At 51.3% G+C, this 24,182-nt stretch overlaps 2 protein-coding genes across 3 annotated transcripts in view; one reads left to right on the plus strand and one right to left on the minus strand.

Moving 5' to 3' along the window:
• NUP98 (nucleoporin 98 and 96 precursor) overlaps positions 1–4,426 on the minus strand; it is a 49,977-nt gene extending 45,551 nt beyond the window's left edge. The window contains exon 1 of the mRNA XM_072133616.1: positions 4,129–4,426. The gene's annotated coding sequence lies outside the window, so the exon portion shown is untranslated. The remainder of the gene's footprint in view (positions 1–4,128) is intronic.
• LOC140117151 (uncharacterized) lies at positions 4,172–23,094 on the plus strand. 2 transcript variants are annotated; one of them, XM_072133617.1, is made up of 9 exons: positions 4,172–4,523; positions 9,860–9,973; positions 10,042–10,274; positions 18,028–18,091; positions 18,420–18,547; positions 18,633–18,751; positions 22,198–22,330; positions 22,410–22,506; positions 22,625–23,094. In XM_072133617.1, exons 1-9 carry the CDS (start codon positions 4,187–4,189, stop codon positions 22,669–22,671), a joined length of 1,272 nt encoding a protein of 423 aa, XP_071989718.1. In that variant the 5' UTR covers positions 4,172–4,186; the 3' UTR covers positions 22,672–23,094. The 2 variants fall into 2 exon arrangements, with proteins under 2 accessions (XP_071989718.1, XP_071989719.1); XM_072133618.1 differs by having other exon boundaries at positions 4,390–4,523; positions 9,760–9,973; positions 22,625–23,065.
• Positions 23,095–24,182: the final 1,088 nt, after the last annotated feature.

The following is a 24,182-nucleotide window of genomic DNA, read 5'->3' on the forward strand; positions in this document are numbered from 1 at the left end:
CAGTCACATGACCAGAGCCCCTGTGACCTGTATACATCCCCTGGAGGGGTCACCCCAGTATATATACACCCCAGTCACATGACCAGAGCCCCTGTGACCTGTATACATCCCCTGGAGGGGGTCACCCCAGTGTATATACACCCCAGTCACATGACAGAGCCCCTGTGACCTGTATACATCCCCTGGAGGGGTTACCCCAGTATATATACACCCCAGTCACATGACACAGCCCCTGTGACCTGTATACATCCCCTGGAGGGGTCACCCCCGTATATATATACCCCAGTCACATGACCAGAGCCCCTGTGACCTGTATACATCCCCTGGAGGGGTCACCCCAGTATATATACACCCCAGTCACATGACCAGTGCCCCTGTGACCTGTATACATCCCCTGGAGGGGTCACCCCAGTATATATACACCCCAGTCACATGACCAGAGCCCCTGTGCCCTGTATACATCCCCTGGAGGGGTTACCCCAGTATATATACACCCCAGTCACATGACCAGAGCCCCAGTGACCGGTATACATCCCCTGGAGGGGTCACCCCAGTATATATACACCCCAGTCACATGACAGAGCCCCTGTGACCTGTATACATCCCCTGGAGGGGTCACCCCAGTATATATACACCCCAGTCACATGACCAGAGCCCCTGTGACCTGTATACATCCCCTGGAGGGGTCACCCCAGTATATATACACCCCAGTCACATGACCAGAGCCCCTGTATACATCCCCTGCAGGGGTCACCCCAGTATATATACACCCCAGTCACATGACCAGAGCCCCTGTGACCTGTATACATCCCCTGGAGGGGTCAACCCAGTATATATACACCCCAGTCACATGACCAGAGCCCCTGTGACCTGTATACATCCCCTGGAGGGGTCACCCCAGTATATATACACCCCAGTCACATGACCAGAGCCCCTGTGACCTGTATACATCCCCTGGAGGGGGTCACCCCAGTGTATATACACCCCAGTCACATGACAGAGCCCCTGTATACATCCCCTGAAGGGGTCACCCCAGTATATATACACCCCAGTCACATGACCAGAGCCCCTGTATACATCCCCTGAAGGGGTCACCCCAGTATATATACACCCCAGTCACATGACCAGAGCCCCTGTGACCTGTATACATCCCCTGGAGGGGTCAGCCCAGTATATATACACCCCAGTCACATGACCAGAGCCCCTGTGACCTGTATACATCCCCTGGAGGGGTCACCCCAGTATATATACACCCCAGTCACATGACCAGAGCCCCTGTGACCTGTATACATCCCCTGGAGGGGTCACCCCAGTATATATACACCCCAGTCACATGACAGAGCCCCTGTGACCTGTATACATCCCCTGGAGGGGTCACCCCAGTATATATACACCCCAGTCACATGACCAGAGCCCCTGTATACATCCCCTGAAGGGGTCACCCCAGTATATATACACCCCAGTCACATGACCAGAGCCCCTGTGACCTGTATACATCCCCTGGAGGGGTCACCCCAGTGTATATACACCCCAGTCACATGACCAGAGCCCCTGTGACCTGTATACATCCCCTGGAGGGGTCACCCCAGTATATATACACCCCAGTCACATGACCAGAGCCCCTGTGACCTGTATACATCCCCTGGAGGGGTCACCCCAGTGTATATACACCCCAGTCACATGACCAGAGCCCCTGTGACCTGTATACATCCCCTGGAGGGGTCACCCCAGTATATATACACCCCAGTCACATGACCAGAGCCCCTGTGACCTGTATACATCCCCTGGAGGGGTCACCCCAGTATATATACACCCCAGTCACATGACCAGAGCCCCTGTGACCTGTATACATCCCCTGGAGGGGTTACCCCAGTATATATACACCCCAGTCACATGACCAGAGCCCCTGTGACCTGTATACATCCCCTGGAGGGGTCACCCCAGTATATATACACCCCAGTCACATGACCAGAGCCCCTGTGACCTGTATACATCCCCTGGAGGGGTCACCCCAGTATATATACACCCCAGTCACATGACCAGAGCCCCTGTGACCTGTATACATCCCCAGGAGGGGTCACCCCCGTATATATACACCCCAGTCACATGACCAGAGCCCCTGTGACCTGTATACATCTCCAGGAGGGGTCACCCCAGTGTATATACACCCCAGTCACATGACGAGAGCCCCTGTGACCTGTATACATCCCCAGGAGGGGTCACCCCAGTATATTTACACCCCAGTCACATGACCAGAGCCCCTGTGACCTGTATACATCCCCAGGAGGGGTCACCCCAGTATATATACACCCCAGTCACATGACCAGAGCCCCTGTGACCTGTATACATCCCCTGGAGGGGTCACCCCAGTATATATACACCCCAGTCACATGACCAGAGCCCCTGTAACCTGTATACATCCCCTGGAGGGGGTCACCCCAGTGTATATACACCCCAGTCACATGACAGAGCCCCTGTATACATCCCCTGAAGGGGTCACCCCAGTATATATACACCCCAGTCACATGACCAGAGCCCCTGTGACCTGTATACATCTCCAGGAGGGGTCACCCCAGTATATATACACCCCAGTCACATGACCAGAGCCCCTGTGACCTGTATACATCCCCAGGAGGGGTCACCCCAGTATATATACACCCCAGTCACATGACGAGAGCCCCTGTGACCTGTATACATCCCCAGGAGGGGTCACCCCAGTATATTTACACCCCAGTCACATGACCAGAGCCCCTGTGACCTGTATACATCCCCTGGAGGGGTCACCCCAGTATATATACACCCCAGTCACATGACCAGAGCCCCTGTGACCTGTATACATCCCCTGGAGGGGGTCACCCCAGTGTATATACACCCGAGTCACATGACAGAGCCCCTGTGACCTGTATACATCCCCTGGAGGGGTCACCCCAGTATATATACACCCCAGTCACATGACCAGAGCCCCTGTAAACTGTATACATCCCCTGGAGGGGGTCACCCCAGTATATATACACCCCAGTCACATGACCAGAGCCCCTGTGACCTGTATACATCCCCTGGAGGGATCACCCCAGTATATATACACCCCAGTCACATGACCAGAGCCCCTGTGACCTGTATACACCCCCTGGTGGGGTCACCCCAGTATATATACACCCCAGTCACATGACCAGAGCCCCTGTGACCTGTATACATCCCCTGGAGGGGTCACCGCAGTGTATATACACCCCAGTCACATGACCAGAGCCCCTGTGACCTGTATACATCCCCTGGAGGGGTCACCCCAGTATATATACACCCCAGTTACATGACAGAGCCCCTGTGACCTGTATACATCCCCTGGAGGGGTCACCCCAGTATATATACACCCCAGTCACATGACCAGAGCCCCTGTGACCTGTATACATCCCCTAGAGAGGTCACCCCAGTATATATACACCCCAGTCACATGACCAGAGCCCCTGTGACCTGTATACATCCCCTGGAGGGGGTCACCCCAGTATATATATACCCCAGTCACATGACAGAGCCCCTGTGACCTGTATACATCCCCTAGAGAGGTCACCCCAGTATATATACACCCCAGTCACATGACCAGAGCCGCTGTGACCTGTATACATCCCCTGGAGAGGTCACCCCAGTGTATATACACCCCAGTCACATGACAGAGCCCCTGTGACCTGTATACATCCCCTGGAGAGGTCACCCCAGTATATATACACCCCAGTCACATGACCAGAGCCCCTGTGACCTGTATACACCCCCTGGAGGGGTCACCCCAGTGTATATACACCCCAGTCACATGACCAGAGCCCCTGTGACCTGTATACATCCCCTGGAGGGGTCACCCCAGTATATATACACCCCAGTCACATGACCAGAGCCCCTGTGACCTGTATACATGCCCTGGAGGGGTCACCCCAGTATATATACACCCCAGTCACATGACAGAGCAGGCGGTAGCTGTGAGGAGCGGCCCCGCACACACACGCCGCACGCTTCCGCCATGTTCCCGCCTCTCTCTCCCTTACACTTCCCGCGCTCTGTCTATAACACCGCGGCCGCCCCCCGCCGGAGCAGACCAGGCCCCGGACACCGCAGCCCCGCACCGCACCAGCAATCACTTACCGGTCCCCTCAGAACTAGCAGGCCGCAGGCGGGAGAGCCAAGTGCGTCATCAATCAATATGGCGCTGATGACAGCAAAATTACGTCATTACGTTCCAACCGTCACAGGGGAGTTCAGCATGCCATTGGTCCAAGGTCGATGTCAATCATCAGGAGGGCGGGGTTCCAAAACCGTGCGAAGCGGTCTTCTGTATGGGCGTGGCTTTCGAGTGTATCTCTTCTATGATTCGTTCCCGCCACCTGGTTGTTATACAAATCTCTCTGAGAGCGCCGCAGTTGATTGGTCGGAGAAGCAGCTGCCTAGCAACAGGTGTCAATTGAGCGATAATGCAGGGCCCCGAGTATATGGCGTCATGGTCGCCTGTCACGTGACCGCGAGGGGAAATTCTCCGTCAGGTTCGTGTTGTCTGCAGCGGCGGGAGGCGGCGCAAACCGGTTACCTCAGGATGAGAGAGTATCACACCGGATTAGATACACAGGGAGTATCACACAGGATGAGATACACGGGGAGTATCCACAGGAGAGGATGAGATACAGCAGGAGGCGGCGCAAACTGGTTACCTCAGGATGAGAGAGTATCACACAGGATGAGATACACGGGGAGTATCCACAGGATGAGATACACGGGGAGTATCCACAGGAGAGGATGAGATACAGCAGGAGGCGGCGCAAACCGGTTACCTCAGGATGAGAGAGTATCCACAGGATGAGATACACGGGGAGTATCACACAGGATGAGATACACGGGGAGTATCACACAGGATGAGATACAGCGGGAGGCGGCGCAAACCGGTTATCTCAGGATGAGAGAGTATCACATAGGATTAGATACAGCAGGGAGTATCACACAGGATGAGATACACGGGGAGTATCCACAGGAGAGGATGAGATACAGCAGGAGGCGGCGCAAACCGGTTACCTCAGGATGAGAGAGTATCACATAGGATTAGATACAGCAGGGAGTATCACACAGGATGAGATACACGGGGAGTATCCACAGGACAGGATGAGATACAGCAGGAGGCGGCGCAAACCGGTTACCTCAGGAGAGAGTATCACACAGGATTAGATACAGCAGGGAGTATCACACAGGATTAGATACACGGGGAGTATCCACAGGAGAAGATGAGATACAGCAGGAGGCGGCGCAAACCGGTTACCTCAGGAGAGAGTATCACACAGGATGAGATACACGGGGAGTATCACACAGGATGAGATACAGCAGCAGGCGGCGCAAACCGGTTACCTCAGGATGAGAGAGTATCACACGGGATGAGACACAGGAGGGAGTATCACACGGGATGAGACACAGGAGGGAGTATCACACGGGATGAGACACAGGAGGGAGTATCACACGGGATGAGACACAGGAGGGAGTATCACACGGGATGAGACACAGGAGGGAGTATCACACGGGATGAGACACAGGAGGGAGTATCACACGGGATGAGACACAGGAGGGAGTATCACACGGGATGAGACACAGGAGGGAGTATCACACGGGATGAGACACAGGAGGGAGTATCACACGGGATGAGATACAGGAGGGAGTATCACACGGGATGAGATACAGGAGGGAGTATCACACGGGATGAGATACAGGAGGGAGTATCACACGGGATGAGATACAGGAGGGAGTATCACACGGGATGAGATACAGGAGGGAGTATCACACGGGATGAGATACAGGAGGGAGTATCACACGGGATGAGATACAGGAGGGAGTATCACACGGGATGAGATACAGGAGGGAGTATCACACGGGATGAGATACAGGAGGGAGTATCACACGGGATGAGATACAGGAGGGAGTATCACACGGGATGAGATACAGGAGGGAGTATCACACGGGATGAGATACAGGAGGGAGTATCACACGGGATGAGATACAGGAGGGAGTATCACACGGGATGAGACACAGGAGGGAGTATCACACGGGATGAGACACAGGAGGGAGTATCACACGGGATGAGACACAGGAGGGAGTATCACACGGGATGAGACACAGGAGGGAGTATCACACGGGATGAGACACAGGAGGGAGTATCACACGGGATGAGACACAGGAGGGAGTATCACACGGGATGAGACACAGGAGGGAGTATCACACGGGATGAGACACAGGAGGGAGTATCACACGGGATGAGACACAGGAGGGAGTATCACACGGGATGAGACACAGGAGGGAGTATCACACGGGATGAGACACAGGAGGGAGTATCACACGGGATGAGACACAGGAGGGAGTATCACACGGGATGAGACACAGGAGGGAGTATCACACGGGATGAGACACAGGAGGGAGTATCACACGGGATGAGACACAGGAGGGAGTATCACACGGGATGAGACACAGGAGGGAGTATCACACGGGATGAGACACAGGAGGGAGTATCACACGGGATGAGACACAGGAGGGAGTATCACACGGGATGAGACACAGGAGGGAGTATCACACGGGATGAGACACAGGAGGGAGTATCACACGGGATGAGACACAGGAGGGAGTATCACACGGGATGAGACACAGGAGGGAGTATCACACGGGATGAGACACAGGAGGGAGTATCACACGGGATGAGACACAGGAGGGAGTATCACACGGGATGAGACACAGGAGGGAGTATCACACGGGATGAGACACAGGAGGGAGTATCACACGGGATGAGACACAGGAGGGAGTATCACACGGGATGAGACACAGGAGGGAGTATCACACGGGATGAGACACAGGAGGGAGTATCACACGGGATGAGACACAGGAGGGAGTATCACACGGGATGAGACACAGGAGGGAGTATCACACGGGATGAGACACAGGAGGGAGTATCACACGGGATGAGACACAGGAGGGAGTATCACACGGGATGAGACACAGGAGGGAGTATCACACGGGATGAGACACAGGAGGGAGTATCACACGGGATGAGACACAGGAGGGAGTATCACACGGGATGAGACACAGGAGGGAGTATCACACGGGATGAGACACAGGAGGGAGTATCACACGGGATGAGACACAGGAGGGAGTATCACACGGGATGAGACACAGGAGGGAGTATCACACGGGATGAGACACAGGAGGGAGTATCACACGGGATGAGACACAGGAGGGAGTATCACACGGGATGAGACACAGGAGGGAGTATCACACGGGATGAGACACAGGAGGGAGTATCACACGGGATGAGACACAGGAGGGAGTATCACACGGGATGAGACACAGGAGGGAGTATCACACGGGATGAGACACAGGAGGGAGTATCACACGGGATGAGACACAGGAGGGAGTATCACACGGGATGAGACACAGGAGGGAGTATCACACGGGATGAGACACAGGAGGGAGTATCACACGGGATGAGACACAGGAGGGAGTATCACACGGGATGAGACACAGGAGGGAGTATCACACGGGATGAGACACAGGAGGGAGTATCACACGGGATGAGACACAGGAGGGAGTATCACACGGGATGAGACACAGGAGGGAGTATCACACGGGATGAGACACAGGAGGGAGTATCACACGGGATGAGACACAGGAGGGAGTATCACACGGGATGAGACACAGGAGGGAGTATCACACGGGATGAGACACAGGAGGGAGTATCACACGGGATGAGACACAGGAGGGAGTATCACACGGGATGAGACACAGGAGGGAGTATCACACGGGATGAGACACAGGAGGGAGTATCACACGGGATGAGACACAGGAGGGAGTATCACACGGGATGAGACACAGGAGGGAGTATCACACGGGATGAGACACAGGAGGGAGTATCACACGGGATGAGACACAGGAGGGAGTATCACACGGGATGAGACACAGGAGGGAGTATCACACGGGATGAGACACAGGAGGGAGTATCACACGGGATGAGACACAGGAGGGAGTATCACACGGGATGAGACACAGGAGGGAGTATCACACGGGATGAGACACAGGAGGGAGTATCACACGGGATGAGACACAGGAGGGAGTATCACACGGGATGAGACACAGGAGGGAGTATCACACGGGATGAGACACAGGAGGGAGTATCACACGGGATGAGACACAGGAGGGAGTATCACACGGGATGAGACACAGGAGGGAGTATCACACGGGATGAGACACAGGAGGGAGTATCACACGGGATGAGACACAGGAGGGAGTATCACACGGGATGAGACACAGGAGGGAGTATCACACGGGATGAGACACAGGAGGGAGTATCACACGGGATGAGACACAGGAGGGAGTATCACACGGGATGAGACACAGGAGGGAGTATCACACGGGATGAGACACAGGAGGGAGTATCACACGGGATGAGACACAGGAGGGAGTATCACACGGGATGAGACACAGGAGGGAGTATCACACGGGATGAGACACAGGAGGGAGTATCACACGGGATGAGACACAGGAGGGAGTATCACACGGGATGAGACACAGGAGGGAGTATCACACGGGATGAGACACAGGAGGGAGTATCACACGGGATGAGACACAGGAGGGAGTATCACACGGGATGAGACACAGGAGGGAGTATCACACGGGATGAGACACAGGAGGGAGTATCACACGGGATGAGACACAGGAGGGAGTATCACACGGGATGAGACACAGGAGGGAGTATCACACGGGATGAGATACAGTATCACACAGGCGAGGATTAAATACAAAGCTCAGCTGTCAGTATCACACAGGATGGGATTAGATACACAGCTCAGCAGACAGTATCACAAAGGATAGGATTAGATACACAGCTCAGCAGTCAGTATCAAACAGGAGAGGATTAGATACACAGCTCAGCAGTCAGTATCAAACAGGAGAGGATTAGATACACGGCTCAGCAGACTGTATCAAACAGGAGAGGATTAGATACACGGCTCAGCAGTCAGTATGACACAGGATAGGATTAGATACAAGGCTCAGCAGACTGTATCACACAGGATGGGATTAGATACACGGCTCAGCAGACTGTATCACACAGGAGAGGATTAGATACACGGCTCAGCAGACTGTATCACACAGGAGAGGATTAGATACACGGCTCAGCAGTCAGTATGACACAGGATAGGATTAGATACAAGGCTCAGCAGACTGTATCACACAGGATGGGATTAGATACACGGCTCAGCAGACTGTATCACACAGGAGAGGATTAGATACACGGCTCAGCAGACTGTATCACACAGGATGGGATTAGATACACGGCTCAGCAAACTGTATCACACAGGAGAGGATTAGATACACGGCTCAGCAGACTGTATCACACAGGAGAGGATTAGATACACAGCTCAGCAGTCAGTATGACACAGAATAGGATTAGATACAAGGCTCAGCAGACTGTATCACACAGGAGAGGATTAGATACACAGCTCAGCAGTCAGTATGACACAGAATAGGATTAGATACAAGGCTCAGCAGACTGTATCACACAGTATGGGATTAGATACACGGCTCAGATGACTGTATCACACAGGAGAGGATTAGATACACATCTCAGCAGACTGTATCACACAGGAGAGGATTAGATACACGGCTCAGCAGACTGTATCACACAGGAGAGGATTAGATACACGGCTCAGATGACTGTATCACACAGGATGACTCTTGTCAGACTTTTTCTGTTTGCAGAATATCCACCAGTCAGCAGTGAGCTGTGCTTGGCTCCTCCCAGGAGGCGGGGCTGGGGCGGGGCTGTGCTCAGTGCCGGGTCTTGCTATTTGTTGTGCAGGTGGAGAGTTCTGTGTGGACTCGTCGTGTACCGTCTGCAGGTCCATGGCGTCGGCAGGGTGGTCTGAACGGGTTCTGGATCTGCTCCACAGACTGAACAGCTTCCATGGTGCAGGTAGGGCGTGTGACCCGTGCGTCCTGCGTTCTCCTGCTGTATTATATAACGCTGCGCCTCTTCCTCAGGTTGTCTCCCGTTCTGTGTCCAGGGGCAGCGGGTCGGATGGGTCACTCCAGCGGTGGCGCAGGTTCTGGCGCAAGATTCTGATGTCTTCACCCTCTCTAAAGACTCTGGACCTCGGCTGGAGCTGAGCGACCGTCTGTGCTCCCCCCAGGACAGGAGCCGCGCCGTGCAGGGGGTGATGGAGGGGCTGCGGGGGCGCAACATCTACCCCTGTCTCCAGGAATGGAGGGACGAGGTGAGCACGTAATAACACTGCCATGTGTCTGCTAGGTCACTGCTGGAGTGTGATAAGATGTGATATCAGCTCCTCCTCTTATATCACTGCTGGAGTGTAATAAGATGGGATGATATCAGCTCCTCCCCTTATATCACTGCTGGACTGTAATAAGATGGGATGATATCAGCTCCTCCTCTTATATCACTGCTGGAGTGTAATAAGATGGGATGATATCAGCTCCTCCCCTTATATCACTGCTGGACTGTAATAAGATGGGATGATATCAGCTCCTCCTCTTATATCACTGCTGGACTGTAATAAGATGTGATGATATCGGCTCCTCTTATATCACTGCTGGACTGTAATAAGATGTGATGATATCAGCTCCTCCTCTTATATCACTGCTGGAGTGTAATAAGATGTGATGATATCAGCTCCTCCTCTTATATCACTGCTGGACTGTAATAAGATGGGATATCAGCTCCTCCTCTTATATCACTGCTGGACTGTAATAAGATGTGATATCAGCTCCTCCTCTTATATCACTGCTGGACTGTAATAAGATGGGATGATATCAGCTCCTCCTCTTATATCACTGCTGGACTGTAATAAGATGTGATATCAGCTCCTCCTCTTATATCACTGCTGGACTGTAATAAGATGGGATGATATCAGCTCCTCCTCTTATATCACTGCTGGACTGTAATAAGATGGGATGATATCAGCTCCTCCTCTTATATCACTGCTGGAGTGTAATAAGATGTGATATCAGCTCCTCCTCTTATATCACTGCTGGAGTGTAATAAGATGTGATATCAGCTCCTCCTCTTATATCACTGCTGGAGTGTAATAAGATGGGATGATATCAGCTCCTCCTCTTATATCACTGCTGGACTGTAATAAGATGTGATATCAGCTCCTCCTCTTATATCACTGCTGGACTGTAATAAGATGGGATGATATCAGCTCCTCCTCTTATATCACTGCTGGACTGTAATAAGATGTGATATCAGCTCCTCCTCTTATATCACTGCTGGAGTGTAATAAGATGGGATGATATCAGCTCCTCCTCTTATATCACTGCTGGACTGTAATAAGATGGGATGATATCAGCTCCTCCTCTTATATCACTGCTGGAGTGTAATAAGATGGGATGATATCAGCTCCTCCTCTTATATCACTGCTGGACTGTAATAAGATGTGATATCAGCTCCTCCCCTTATATCACTGCTGGAGTGTAATAAGATGGGGTTATATCAGCTCCTCCTCTTATATCACTGCTGGACTGTAATAAGATGGGATGATATCAGCTCCTCCTCTTATATCACTGCTGGAGTGTAATAAGATGGGATGATATCAGCTCCTCCCCTTATATCACTGCTGGACTGTAATAAGATGGGATGATATCAGCTCCTCCTCTTATATCACTGCTGGACTGTAATAAGATGTGATGATATCAGCTCTTCCTCTTATATCACTGCTGGAGTGTAATAAGATGGGATGATATCAGCTCCTCCCCTTATATCACTGCTGGACTGTAATAAGATGGGATGATATCAGCTCCTCCTCTTATATCACTGCTGGAGTGTAATAAGATGGGATGATATCAGCTCCTCCTCTTATATCACTGCTGGACTGTAATAAGATGTGATGATATCAGCTCTTCCTCTTATATCACTGCTGGAGTGTAATAAGATGGGATGATATCAGCTCCTCCCCTTATATCACTGCTGGACTGTAATAAGATGGGATGATATCAGCTCCTCCTCTTATATCACTGCTGGAGTGTAATAAGATGGGATGATATCAGCTCCTCCCCTTATATCACTGCTGGACTGTAATAAGATGGGATGATATCAGCTCCTCCTCTTATATCACTGCTGGAGTGTAATAAGATGTGATATCAGCTCCTCTCCTTATATCACTGCTGGACTGTAATAAGATGTGATATCAGCTCCTCCTCTTATATCACTGCTGGACTGTAATAAGATGTGATGATATCAGCTCTTCCTCTTATATCACTGCTGGAGTGTAATAAGATGGGATGATATCAGCTCCTCCCCTTATATCACTGCTGGACTGTAATAAGATGGGATGATATCAGCTCCTCCCCTTATATCACTGCTGGAGTGTAATAAGATGGGATGATATCAGCTCCTCCCCTTATATCACTGCTGGACTGTAATAAGATGGGATGATATCAGCTCCTCCTCTTATATCACTGCTGGAGTGTAATAAGATGTGATATCAGCTCCTCTCCTTATATCACTGCTGGACTGTAATAAGATGTGATATCAGCTCCTCCTCTTATATCACTGCTGGACTGTAATAAGATGTGATATCAGCTCCTCCCCTTATATCACTGCTGGACTGTAATAAGATGTGATATCAGCTCCTCCTCTTATATCACTGCTGGACTGTAATAAGATGGGATGATATCAGCTCCTCCTCTTATATCACTGCTGGACTGTAATAAGATGTGATATCAGCTCCTCCTCTTATATCACTGCTGGAGTGTAATAAGATGGGATGATATCAGCTCCTCCTCTTATATCACTGCTGGAGTGTAATAAGATGTGATATCAGCTCCTCCTCTTATATCACTGCTGGACTGTAATAAGATGGGATGATATCAGCTCCTCCTCTTATATCACTGCTGGAGTGTAATAAGATGTGATATCAGCTCCTCCTCTTATATCACTGCTGGACTGTAATAAGATGTGATATCAGCTCCTCCCCTTATATCACTGCTGGACTGTAATAAGATGTGATATCAGCTCCTCCTCTTATATCACTGCTGGACTGTAATAAGATGGGATGATATCAGCTCCTCCTCTTATATCACTGCTGGACTGTAATAAGATGTGATATCAGCTCCTCCTCTTATATCACTGCTGGAGTGTAATAAGATGGGATGATATCAGCTCCTCCTCTTATATCACTGCTGGAGTGTAATAAGATGTGATATCAGCTCCTCCTCTTATATCACTGCTGGACTGTAATAAGATGGGATGATATCAGCTCCTCCTCTTATATCACTGCTGGACTGTAATAAGATGGGATGATATCAGCTCCTCCTCTTATATCACTGCTGGAGTGTAATAAGATGGGATGATATCAGCTCCTCCTCTTATATCACTGCTGGACTGTAATAAGATGGGATGATATCAGCTCCTCCTCTTATATCACTGCTGGACTGTAATAAGATGGGATGATATCAGCTCCTCCCCTTATATCACTGCTGGACTGTAATAAGATGGGATGATATCAGCTCCTCCTCTTATATCACTGCTGGAGTGTAATAAGATGGGATATCAGCTCCTCCCCTTATATCACTGCTGGAGTGTAATAAGATGGGATATCAGCTCCTCCCCTTATATCACTGCTGGACTGTAATAAGATGTGATATCAGCTCCTCCCCTTATATCACTGCTGGACTGTAATAAGATGGGATGATATCAGCTCCTCCTCTTATATCACTGCTGGACTGTAATAAGATGGGATGATATCAGCTCCTCCTCTTATATCACTGCTGGACTGTAATAAGATGGGATGATATCAGCTCCTCCTCTTATATCACTGCTGGAGTGTAATAAGATGGGATATCAGCTCCTCCCCTTATATCACTGCTGGACTGTAATAAGATGGGATATCAGCTCCTCCTCTTATATCACTGCTGGACTGTAATAAGATGGGATGATATCAGCTCCTCCTCTTATATCACTGCTGGACTGTAATAAGATGGGATGATATCAGCTCCTCCTCTTATATCACTGCTGGACTGTAATAAGATGGGATGATATCAGCTCCTCCCCTTATATCACTGCTGGACTGTAATAAGATGGGATGATATCAGCTCCTCCTCTTATATCACTGCTGGAGTGTAATAAGATGGGATATCAGCTCCTCCTCTTATATCACTGCTGGACTGTAATAAGATGGGATGATATCAGCTCCTCCCCTTATATCACTGCTGGACTGTAATAAGATGGGATATCAGCTCCTCCTCTTATATCACTGCTGGACTGTAATAAGATGGGATGATATCAGCTCCTCCTCTTATATCACTGCTGGAGTGTAATAAGATGTGATATCAGCTCCTCCCCTTATATCACTGCTGGAGTGTAATAAGATGGGATGATATCAGCTCCTCCTCTTATATCACTGCTGGAGTGTAATAAGATGGTATGATATCAGCTCCTCCTCTTATATCACTGCTGGACTGTAATAAGATGGGATGATATCAGCTCCTCCTCTTATATCACTGCTGGACTGTAATAAGATGGGATGATATCAGCTCCTCCTCTTATATCACTGCTGGAGTGTAATAAGATGGGATGATATCAGCTCCTCCCCTTATATCACTGCTGGACTGTAATAAGATGGGATGATATCAGCTCCTCCCCTTATATCACTGCTGGACTGTAATAAGATGGGATGATATCAGCTCCTCCTCATATCACTGCTGGACTGTAATAAGATGGGATGATATCAGCTCCTCCCCTTATATCACTGCTGGACTGTAATAAGATGAGATGATATCAGCTCCTCCCCTTATATCACTGCTGGAGTGTAATAAGATGGGATGATATCAGCTCCTCCTCTTATATCACTGCTGGACTGTAATAAGATGGGATGATATCAGCTCCTCCTCTTATATCACTGCTGGAGTGTAATAAGATGTGATATCAGCTCCTCCTCTTATATCACTGCTGGAGTGTAATAAGATGGGATGATATCAGCTCCTCCCCTTATATCACTGCTGGAGTGTAATAAGATGGGATGATATCAGCTCCTCCTCTTATATCACTGCTGGACTGTAATAAGATGTGATATCAGCTCCTCCCCTTATATCACTGCTGGACTGTAATAAGATGGGATGATATCAGCTCCTCCTCTTATATCACTGCTGGAGTGTAATAAGATGGGATATCAGCTCCTCCCCTTATATCACTGCTGGACTGTAATAAGATGGGATGATATCAGCTCCTCCTCATATCACTGCTGGACTGTAATAAGATGGGATGATATCAGCTCCTCCTCTTATATCACTGCTGGAGTGTAATAAGATGTGATATCAGCTCCTCCTCTTATATCACTGCTGGAGTGTAATAAGATGGGATGATATCAGCTCCTCCCCTTATATCACTGCTGGAGTGTAATAAGATGGGATGATATCAGCTCCTCCCCTTATATCACTGCTGGAGTGTAATAAGATGGGGTGATATCAGCTCCTCTTATATCACTGCTGGAGTGTAATAAGATGTGATATCAGCTCCTCCTCTTATATCACTGCTGGAGTGTAATAAGATGGGATGATATCAGCTCCTCCTCTTATATCACTGCTGGACTGTAATAAGATGTGATATCAGCTCCTCCCCTTATATCACTGCTGGAGTGTAATAAGATGTGATATCAGCTCCTCCCCTTATATCACTGCTGGAGTGTAATAAGATGGGATGATATCAGCTCCTCCTCTTATATCACTGCTGGACTGTAATAAGATGGGATGATATCAGCTCCTCCTCTTATATCACTGCTGGACTGTAATAAGATGTGATATCAGCTCCTTCTCTTATATCACTGCTGGACTGTAATAAGATGTGATATCAGCTCCTCCCCTTATATCACTGCTGGAGTGTAATAAGATGTGATATCAGCTCCTCCCCTTATATCACTGCTGGAGTGTAATAAGATGGGATGATATCAGCTCCTCCTCTTATATCACTGCTGTACTGTAATAAGATGGGATGATATCAGCTCCTCCTCTTATATCACTGCTGTACTGTAATAAGATGGGATGATATCAGCTCCTCCTCTTATATCACTGCTGGAGTGTAATAAGATGTGATATCAGCTCCTCCTCTTATATCACTGCTGGACTGTAATAAGATGGGATGATATCAGCTCCTCCTCTTATATCACTGCTGGACTGTAATAAGATGGGATGATATCAGCTCCTCCTCTTATATCACTGCTGGACTGTTATAAGATGGGATGATATCAGCTCCTCCTCTTATCACTGCTGGAGTGTAATAAGATGTGATATCAGCTCCTCCCCTTATATCACTGCTGGAGTGTAATAAGATGGGATGATATCAGCTCCTCCCCTTATATCACTGCTGGACTGTAATAAGATGGGATGATATCAGCTCCTCCTCTTATATCACTGCTGGAGTGTAATAAGATGGGATGATATCAGCTCCTCCCCTTATATCACTGCTGGAGTGTAATAAGATGTGATATCAGCTCCTCCTCTTATATCACTGCTGTAGTGTAATAAGATGGGATGATATCAGCTCCTCCCCTTATATCACTGCTGGACTGTAATAAGATGGGATGATATCAGCTCCTCCTCTTATATCACTGCTGGAGTGTAATAAGATGGGATGATATCAGCTCCTCCCCTTATATCACTGCTGGACTGTAATAAGATGGGATGATATCAGCTCCTCCTCTTATATCACTGCTGGACTGTAATAAGATGGGATGATATCAGCTCCTCCTCTTATATCACTGCTGGAGTGTAATAAGATGTGATATCAGCTCCTCCCCTTATATCACTGCTGGACTGTAATAAGATGGGATGATATCAGCTCCTCCTCTTATATCACTGCTGTAGTGTAATAAGATGGGATGATATCAGCTCCTCCTCTTATATCACTGCTGGAGTGTAATAAGATGGGATGATATCAGCTCCTCCCCTTATATCACTGCTGGAGTGTAATAAGATGTGATATCAGCTCCTCCTCTTATATCACTGCTGTAGTGTAATAAGATGGGATGATATCAGCTCCTCCTCTTATATCACTGCTGGACTGTAATAAGATGGGATGATATCAGCTCCTCCTCTTATATCACTGCTGGAGTGTAATAAGATGGGATGATATCAGCTCCTCCCCTTATATCACTGCTGGACTGTAATAAGATGGGATGATATCAGCTCCTCCTCTTATATCACTGCTGGAGTGTAATAAGATGTGATGATATCAGCTCCTCCTCTTATATCACTGCTGGACTGTAATAAGATGGGATGATATCAGCTCCTCCTCTTATATCACTGCTGGACTGTAATAAGATGGGATGATATCAGCTCCTCCCCTTATATCACTGCTGGAGTGTAATAAGATGTGATATCAGCTCCTCCTCTTATATCACTGCTGTAGTGTAATAAGATGGGATGATATCAGCTCCTCCCCTTATATCACTGCTGGAGTGTAATAAGATGTGATGATATCAGCTCCTCCCCTTATATCACTGCTGGAGTGTAATAAGATGTGATATCAGCTCCTCCTCTTATATCACTGCTGTAGTGTAATAAGATGGGATGATATCAGCTCCTCCCCTTATATCACTGCTGGACTGTAATAAGATGGGATGATATCAGCTCCTCCTCTTATATCACTGCTGTAGTGTAATAAGATGGGATGATATCAGCTCCTCCCCTTATATCACTGCTGGAGTGTAATAAGATGGGATGATATCAGCTCCTCCTCTTATATCACTGCTGGAGTGTAATAAGATGGGATGATATCAGCTCCTCCCCTTATATCACTGCTGGACTGTAATAAGATGTTACTTGTGATATTATGATTCCCTTTCTTATGATTCCATGTTTCCTGGGGCATGAAATTGTAGTTGTGCAGATGATGGGAGTATGACTCCTGTGTAATCTGTGATTCTTCATGCCATTGTTAATGTATTTGATCTGTGATCACATGATGTGTGTGCACAGCGCCTGAGGTCCGGTGTGACTTCTCTCCCCCCGCAGCTCTACGATGTGAAGGGATTATTCTCCGAGCCTCCTCTCCTCAGCATGGAACGGGCGGCTACACGTAAGTCATACGGGTCATGCCGTGTCCTGGGCCGTGCCCTGGCTCTGTATACAGTCTCCTATAAGGTCATGCCGTGTCCTGGCTCTGTATACAGTCTCCTATAAGGTCATGCCGTGTCCTGGCTCTGTATACAGTCTCCTATAAGGTCATGCCGTGTCCTGGCTCTGTATACAGTCTCCTATAAGGTCATGCCGTGCCCTGGCTCTGTATACAGTCTCCTATAAGGTCATGCCGTGCCCTGGCTCTGTATACAGTCTCCTATAAGGTCATGCCGTGTCCTGGGCTGGGCTCTGTATACAGTCTCCTATAAGGTCACGTCTCCCCTCAGCGCTCCTCGGGGTTCCCCGCTACGGCGTCCATGTGAACGGCTTTCTCCGCAGAGGTGACAACATCTTTATGTGGATCGCCCGGCGCTCACTGACCAAACCCAACCACCCAGGGAAGCTGGACCACCTGGTGAGGCCTCCATTACTGAGGACATTGAGTAATCTGCTGATAGGGTTCAGTGTGCGGGGTCACTGAGGTCACCGTGTCCTTACAGGCGGCCGGAGGGATCTCTGCCGGCTCCGGGGTGTGGGAGACCCTTCTTAAGGAGTGTACAGAGGAGGCGTGTATCCCAGAATCCCTAGCGTCTACAGCCAGACCTGCCGGGACCGTGAGGTAGGGAGGTGGCTGTACGGCCCTTCACCATGACCCAAACAGGTCGGACCTTTGACCTCTCTTATGGTTCCCACACACTGACTGCCGATTAATATATTCAAAATAATGCACCTATTCTCCAAAGAGTGACCCCCTCCCCTACACGCTGCCCCCCTAGTCTCCAAAAAGTGACCCCCTACACGCTGCCCCCCTAGTCTCCATAGAGTGACCCCCCTACACGCTGCCCCCCTAGTCTCCATAGAGTGACCCCCCTACACGCTGCCCCCCTAGTCTCCAAAAAGTGACCCCCTACACGCTGCCCCCCTAGTCTCCATAGAGTGACCCCCCTACACGCTGCCCCCCTAGTCTCCAAAAAGTGACCCCCTACACGCTGCCCCCCTAGTCTCCATAGAGTGACCCCCCTACACGATGCCCCCCTAGTCTCCATAGAGTGACCCCCCTACACGATGCCCCCCTAGTCTCCATAGAGTGACCCCCCTACACGATGCCCCCCTAGTCTCCAGAGTGACCCCCCTACACGCTGCCCCCCTAGTCTCCAGAGTGACCCCCCTACACGCTGCCCCCCTAGTCTCCATAGAGTGACCCCCCTACACGCTGCCCCCCTAGTCTCCATAGAGTGACCCCCCTACACGCTGCCCCCCTAGTCTCCATAGAGTGACCCCCCTACACGCTGCCCCCCTAGTCTCCATAGAGTGACCCCCCTACACGCTGCCCCCCTAGTCTCCATAGAGTGACCCCCCTACACGCTGCCCCCCTAGTCTCCATAGAGTGACCCCCCTACACGCTGCCCCCCTAGTCTCCATAGAGTGACCCCCCTACACGCTGCCCCCCTAGTCTCCATAGAGTGACCCCCCTACACGCTGCCCCCCTAGTCTCCATAGAGTGACCCCCCTACACGCTGCCCCCCAAGTCTCCAGAGTGACCCCCCTACACGCTGCCTCCCTAGTCTCCATAGAGTGACCCCCCTACACGCTGCCTCCCTAGTCTCCATAGAGTGACCCCCTACACGCTGCCCCCCTAGTCTCCATAGAGTGACCCCCCTACACGCTGCCCCCCTAGTCTCCATAGAGTGACCCCCCTACACGCTGCCCCCCTAGTCTCCATAGAGTGACCCCCCTACACGCTGCCCCCCTAGTCTCCATAGAGTGACCCCCCTACACGCTGCCCCCCTAGTCTCCATAGAGTGACCCCCCTACACGCTGCCCCCCTAGTCTCCATAGAGTGACCCCCCTACACGCTGCCCCCCTAGTCTCCATAGAGTGACCCCCCTACACGCTGCCCCCCTAGTCTCCATAGAGTGACCCCCCTACACGCTGCCCCCCTAGTCTCCATAGAGTGACCCCCCTACACGCTGCCCCCCTAGTCTCCATAGAGTGACCCCCCTACACGCTGCCCCCCTAGTCTCCATAGAGTGACCCCCCTACACGCTGCCCCCCTAGTCTCCATAGAGTGACCCCCCTACACGCTGCCCCCCTAGTCTCCATAGAGTGACCCCCCTACACGCTGCCCCCCTAGTCTCCATAGAGTGACCCCCCTACACGCTGCCCCCCTAGTCTCCATAGAGTGACCCCCCTACACGCTGCCCCCCTAGTCTCCATAGAGTGACCCCCCTACACGCTGCCCCCCTAGTCTCCATAGAGTGACCCCCCTACACGCTGCCCCCCTAGTCTCCATAGAGTGACCCCCCTACACGCTGCCCCCCTAGTCTCCATAGAGTGACCCCCCTACACGCTGCCCCCCTAGTCTCCATAGAGTGACCCCCCTACACGCTGCCCCCCTAGTCTCCATAGAGTGACCCCCCTACACGCTGCCCCCCTAGTCTCCATAGAGTGACCCCCCTACACGCTGCCCCCCTAGTCTCCATAGAGTGACCCCCCTACACGCTGCCCCCCTAGTCTCCATAGAGTGACCCCCCTACACGCTGCCCCCCTAGTCTCCATAGAGTGACCCCCCTACACGCTGCCCCCCTAGTCTCCATAGAGTGACCCCCCTACACGCTGCCCCCCTAGTCTCCATAGAGTGACCCCCCTACACGCTGCCCCCCTAGTCTCCATAGAGTGACCCCCCTACACGCTGCCCCCCTAGTCTCCATAGAGTGACCCCCCTACACGCTGCCCCCCTAGTCTCCATAGAGTGACCCCCCTACACGCTGCCCCCCTAGTCTCCATAGAGTGACCCCCCTACACGCTGCCCCCCTAGTCTCCATAGAGTGACCCCCCTACACGCTGCCCCCCTAGTCTCCATAGAGTGACCCCCCTACACGCTGCCCCCCTAGTCTCCATAGAGTGACCCCCCTACACGCTGCCCCCCTAGTCTCCATAGAGTGACCCCCCCTACACGCTGCCCCCCTAGTCTCCATAGAGTGACCCCCCTACACGCTGCCCCCCTAGTCTCCATAGAGTGACCCCCCTACACGCTGCCCCCCTAGTCTCCATAGAGTGACCCCCCTACACGCTGCCCCCCTAGTCTCCATAGAGTGACCCCCCTACACGCTGCCCCCCTAGTCTCCATAGAGTGACCCCCCCTACACGCTGCCCCCCAAGTCTCCATAGAGTGACCCCCCTACACGCTGCCCCCCTAGTCTCCATAGAGTGACCCCCCTACACGCTGCCCCCCTAGTCTCCATAGAGTGACCCCCCTACACGCTGCCTCCCTAGTCTCCATAGAGTGACCCCCCTACACGATGCCCCCCTAGTCTCCATAGAGTGACCCCCCTACACGCTGCCCCCCTAGTCTCCATAGAGTGACCCCCCTACACGCTGCCCCCCTAGTCTCCATAGAGTGACCCCCCTACACGCTGCCCCCCAAGTCTCCATAGTGACCCCCCTACACGCTGCCTCCCTAGTCTCCATAGAGTGACCCCCTACACGCTGCCCCCCTACACGCTGCCCCCCTAGTCTCCATAGAGTGACCCCCCTACACGCTGCCCCCCTAGTCTCCATAGAGTGACCCCCCTACACGATGCCCCCCTAGTCTCCATAGAGTGACCCCCCTACACGCTGCCCCCCTAGTCTCCATAGAGTGACCCCCCTACACGCTGCCCCCCTAGTCTCCATAGAGTGACCCCCCTACACGCTGCCCCCCTAGTCTCCATAGAGTGACCCCCCTACACGCTGCCCCCCTAGTCTCCATAGAGTGACCCCCCTACACGCTGCCCCCCTAGTCTCCATAGAGTGACCCCCCTACACGCTGCCCCCCTAGTCTCCATAGAGTGACCCCCCTACACGCTGCCCCCCTAGTCTCCATAGAGTGACCCCCCTACACGCTGCCCCCCTAGTCTCCATAGAGTGACCCCCCTACACGCTGCCCCCCTAGTCTCCATAGAGTGACCCCTACATGCTGCACTACGCCCCCCTCTTCTGAGGCACCCACACACTACAGCCCTACTTCTTCATTGTGTCCCCACAAATCCCCACCTGGTTTTATTACCCCCTCTTCCCTCACAGCTATGCCTATGAGCAGGACAGCGCCCTCTACCTGGAGTGCCAGTTTGTGTATGATCTGGAGGTTCCCGAGTCCTTCCAGCCTCGTGTGGGGGATGGGGAGGTGCAGGAGTTTTATCTGTGGCCCCTGGACAAGGTATGTGACATGAGGACCCCTCTGTGTTACAACATTGTGGGTACCATCTCCATGTGACCAGTGATTCTCTATTCTGCAGGTGAGGGGCGCTATCGCCACTCAGGAATTCAAACCCAACTGCGCGCTGGTCATCCTGGACTTCCTCATACGGAACGGACATATTCAGCCGGACACAGGTGACGCCATGAGATCAGGGTGCCCCACCCTGACAGCCAGGAGATTGTAGTCTGGTCAGCCTCCCGGGGGAGGGGTGGGAGGGTAGTTATCTACTAATATATTCATTTTATCTTTCAGAAAAGTTTTACAACAAATTTGTGGAGAATCTGCACGGACCCCTGTGATGTCACTGCCAGGGCACAATCTGACGCTATGATGTCACCCAGAGTTATGATGTCACCACCAACTTCTGATCTGATAATGTGATGTCAGTGACTGGAAGCCCCTCCATAATCCTGGGGCGATGATTATAGTGGGATGTTATCACCTGGTGCTGGTCCAGGACAGGAGCTGCCACCACATTCATGCACTGTATTCTGTGCCTCTCCTGGATCTGCTCCGGAGCAGAGTTACACATTGTACCTCCCCCCTCCCCTCCCCCGGTGTCTTCCATGTTATGTACACAGATCCCAACATTTGTGACTTTGCTACCCCCATGGGGGCGCTACAGTAACACTCCAGACCATACAATATACTATTTTAACCCAATAAAAACTATTGGTCCTGCTCGGTGTTGTGGACGTTGGGGGTTATACTGCTGTGTCTAGAGGTTTGGGGTGGTGACAGCCACAGTTACATGCAGTCCCCAGAGAGAGATGTTACTAGACTGCCAGATATGACTCTATATTCCAGAGTGTGTCCTCACACTGCTGTGCTCTCTGCATTGCACTGCTGCAGAGTCTTCTATGAATCTCTGCTGTAGTATCCGAACAGATAAACAGATCCGAGAGGTTTTGCAAAAAGTGAAGAGCACAGCAGTGTAAAGCTTAGTCACACGTCTCTCCTGGGACAAGACATAACACTGGCTGCAGAGAGCACAGAGCACAGCAGTGTAAAGCTTAGTCACACGTCTCTCCTGGGACAAGACATAACACTGGCTGCAGAGAGCACAGAGCACAGCAGTGTAAAGCTTAGTCACACGTCTCTCCTGGGACAAGACATAACACTGGCTGCAGAGAGCACAGCAGTGTAAAGCTTAGTCACACGTCTCTCCTGGGACAAGACATAACACTGGCTGCAGAGAGCACAGAGCACAGCAGTGTAAAGCTTAGTCACACGTCTCTCCTGGGACAAGACATAACACTGGCTGCAGAGAGCACAGAGCACAGCAGTGTAAAGCTTAGTCACACGTCTCTCCTGGGACAAGACATAACAGTGGCTGCAGAGAGCACAGAGCACAGCAGTGTAAAGCTTAGTCACACGTCTCTCCTGGGACAAGACATAACACTGGCTGCAGAGAGCACAGAGCACAGCAGTGTAAAGCTTAGTCACACGTCTCTCCTGGGACAAGACATAACACTGGCTGCAGAGAGCACAGAGCACAGCAGTGTAAAGCTTAGTCACACGTCTCTCCTGGGACAAGACATAACACTGGCTGCAGAGAGCACAGAGCACAGCAGTGTAAAGCTTAGTCACACGTCTCTCCTGGGACAAGACATAACAGTGGCTGCAGAGAGCACAGAGCACAGCAGTGTAAAGCTTAGTCACACGTCTCTCCTGGGACAAGACATAACACTGGCTGCAGAGAGCACAGAGCACAGCAGTGTAAAGCTTAGTCACACGTCTCTCCTGGGACAAGACATAACACTGGCTGCAGAGAGCACAGAGCACAGCAGTGTAAAGCTTAGTCACACGT

Source organism: Engystomops pustulosus, chromosome 2, assembly GCF_040894005.1.
Source record: "Engystomops pustulosus chromosome 2, aEngPut4.maternal, whole genome shotgun sequence".
In the NCBI taxonomy this organism is placed as follows: Eukaryota; Metazoa; Chordata; class Amphibia; order Anura; family Leptodactylidae; genus Engystomops; species Engystomops pustulosus.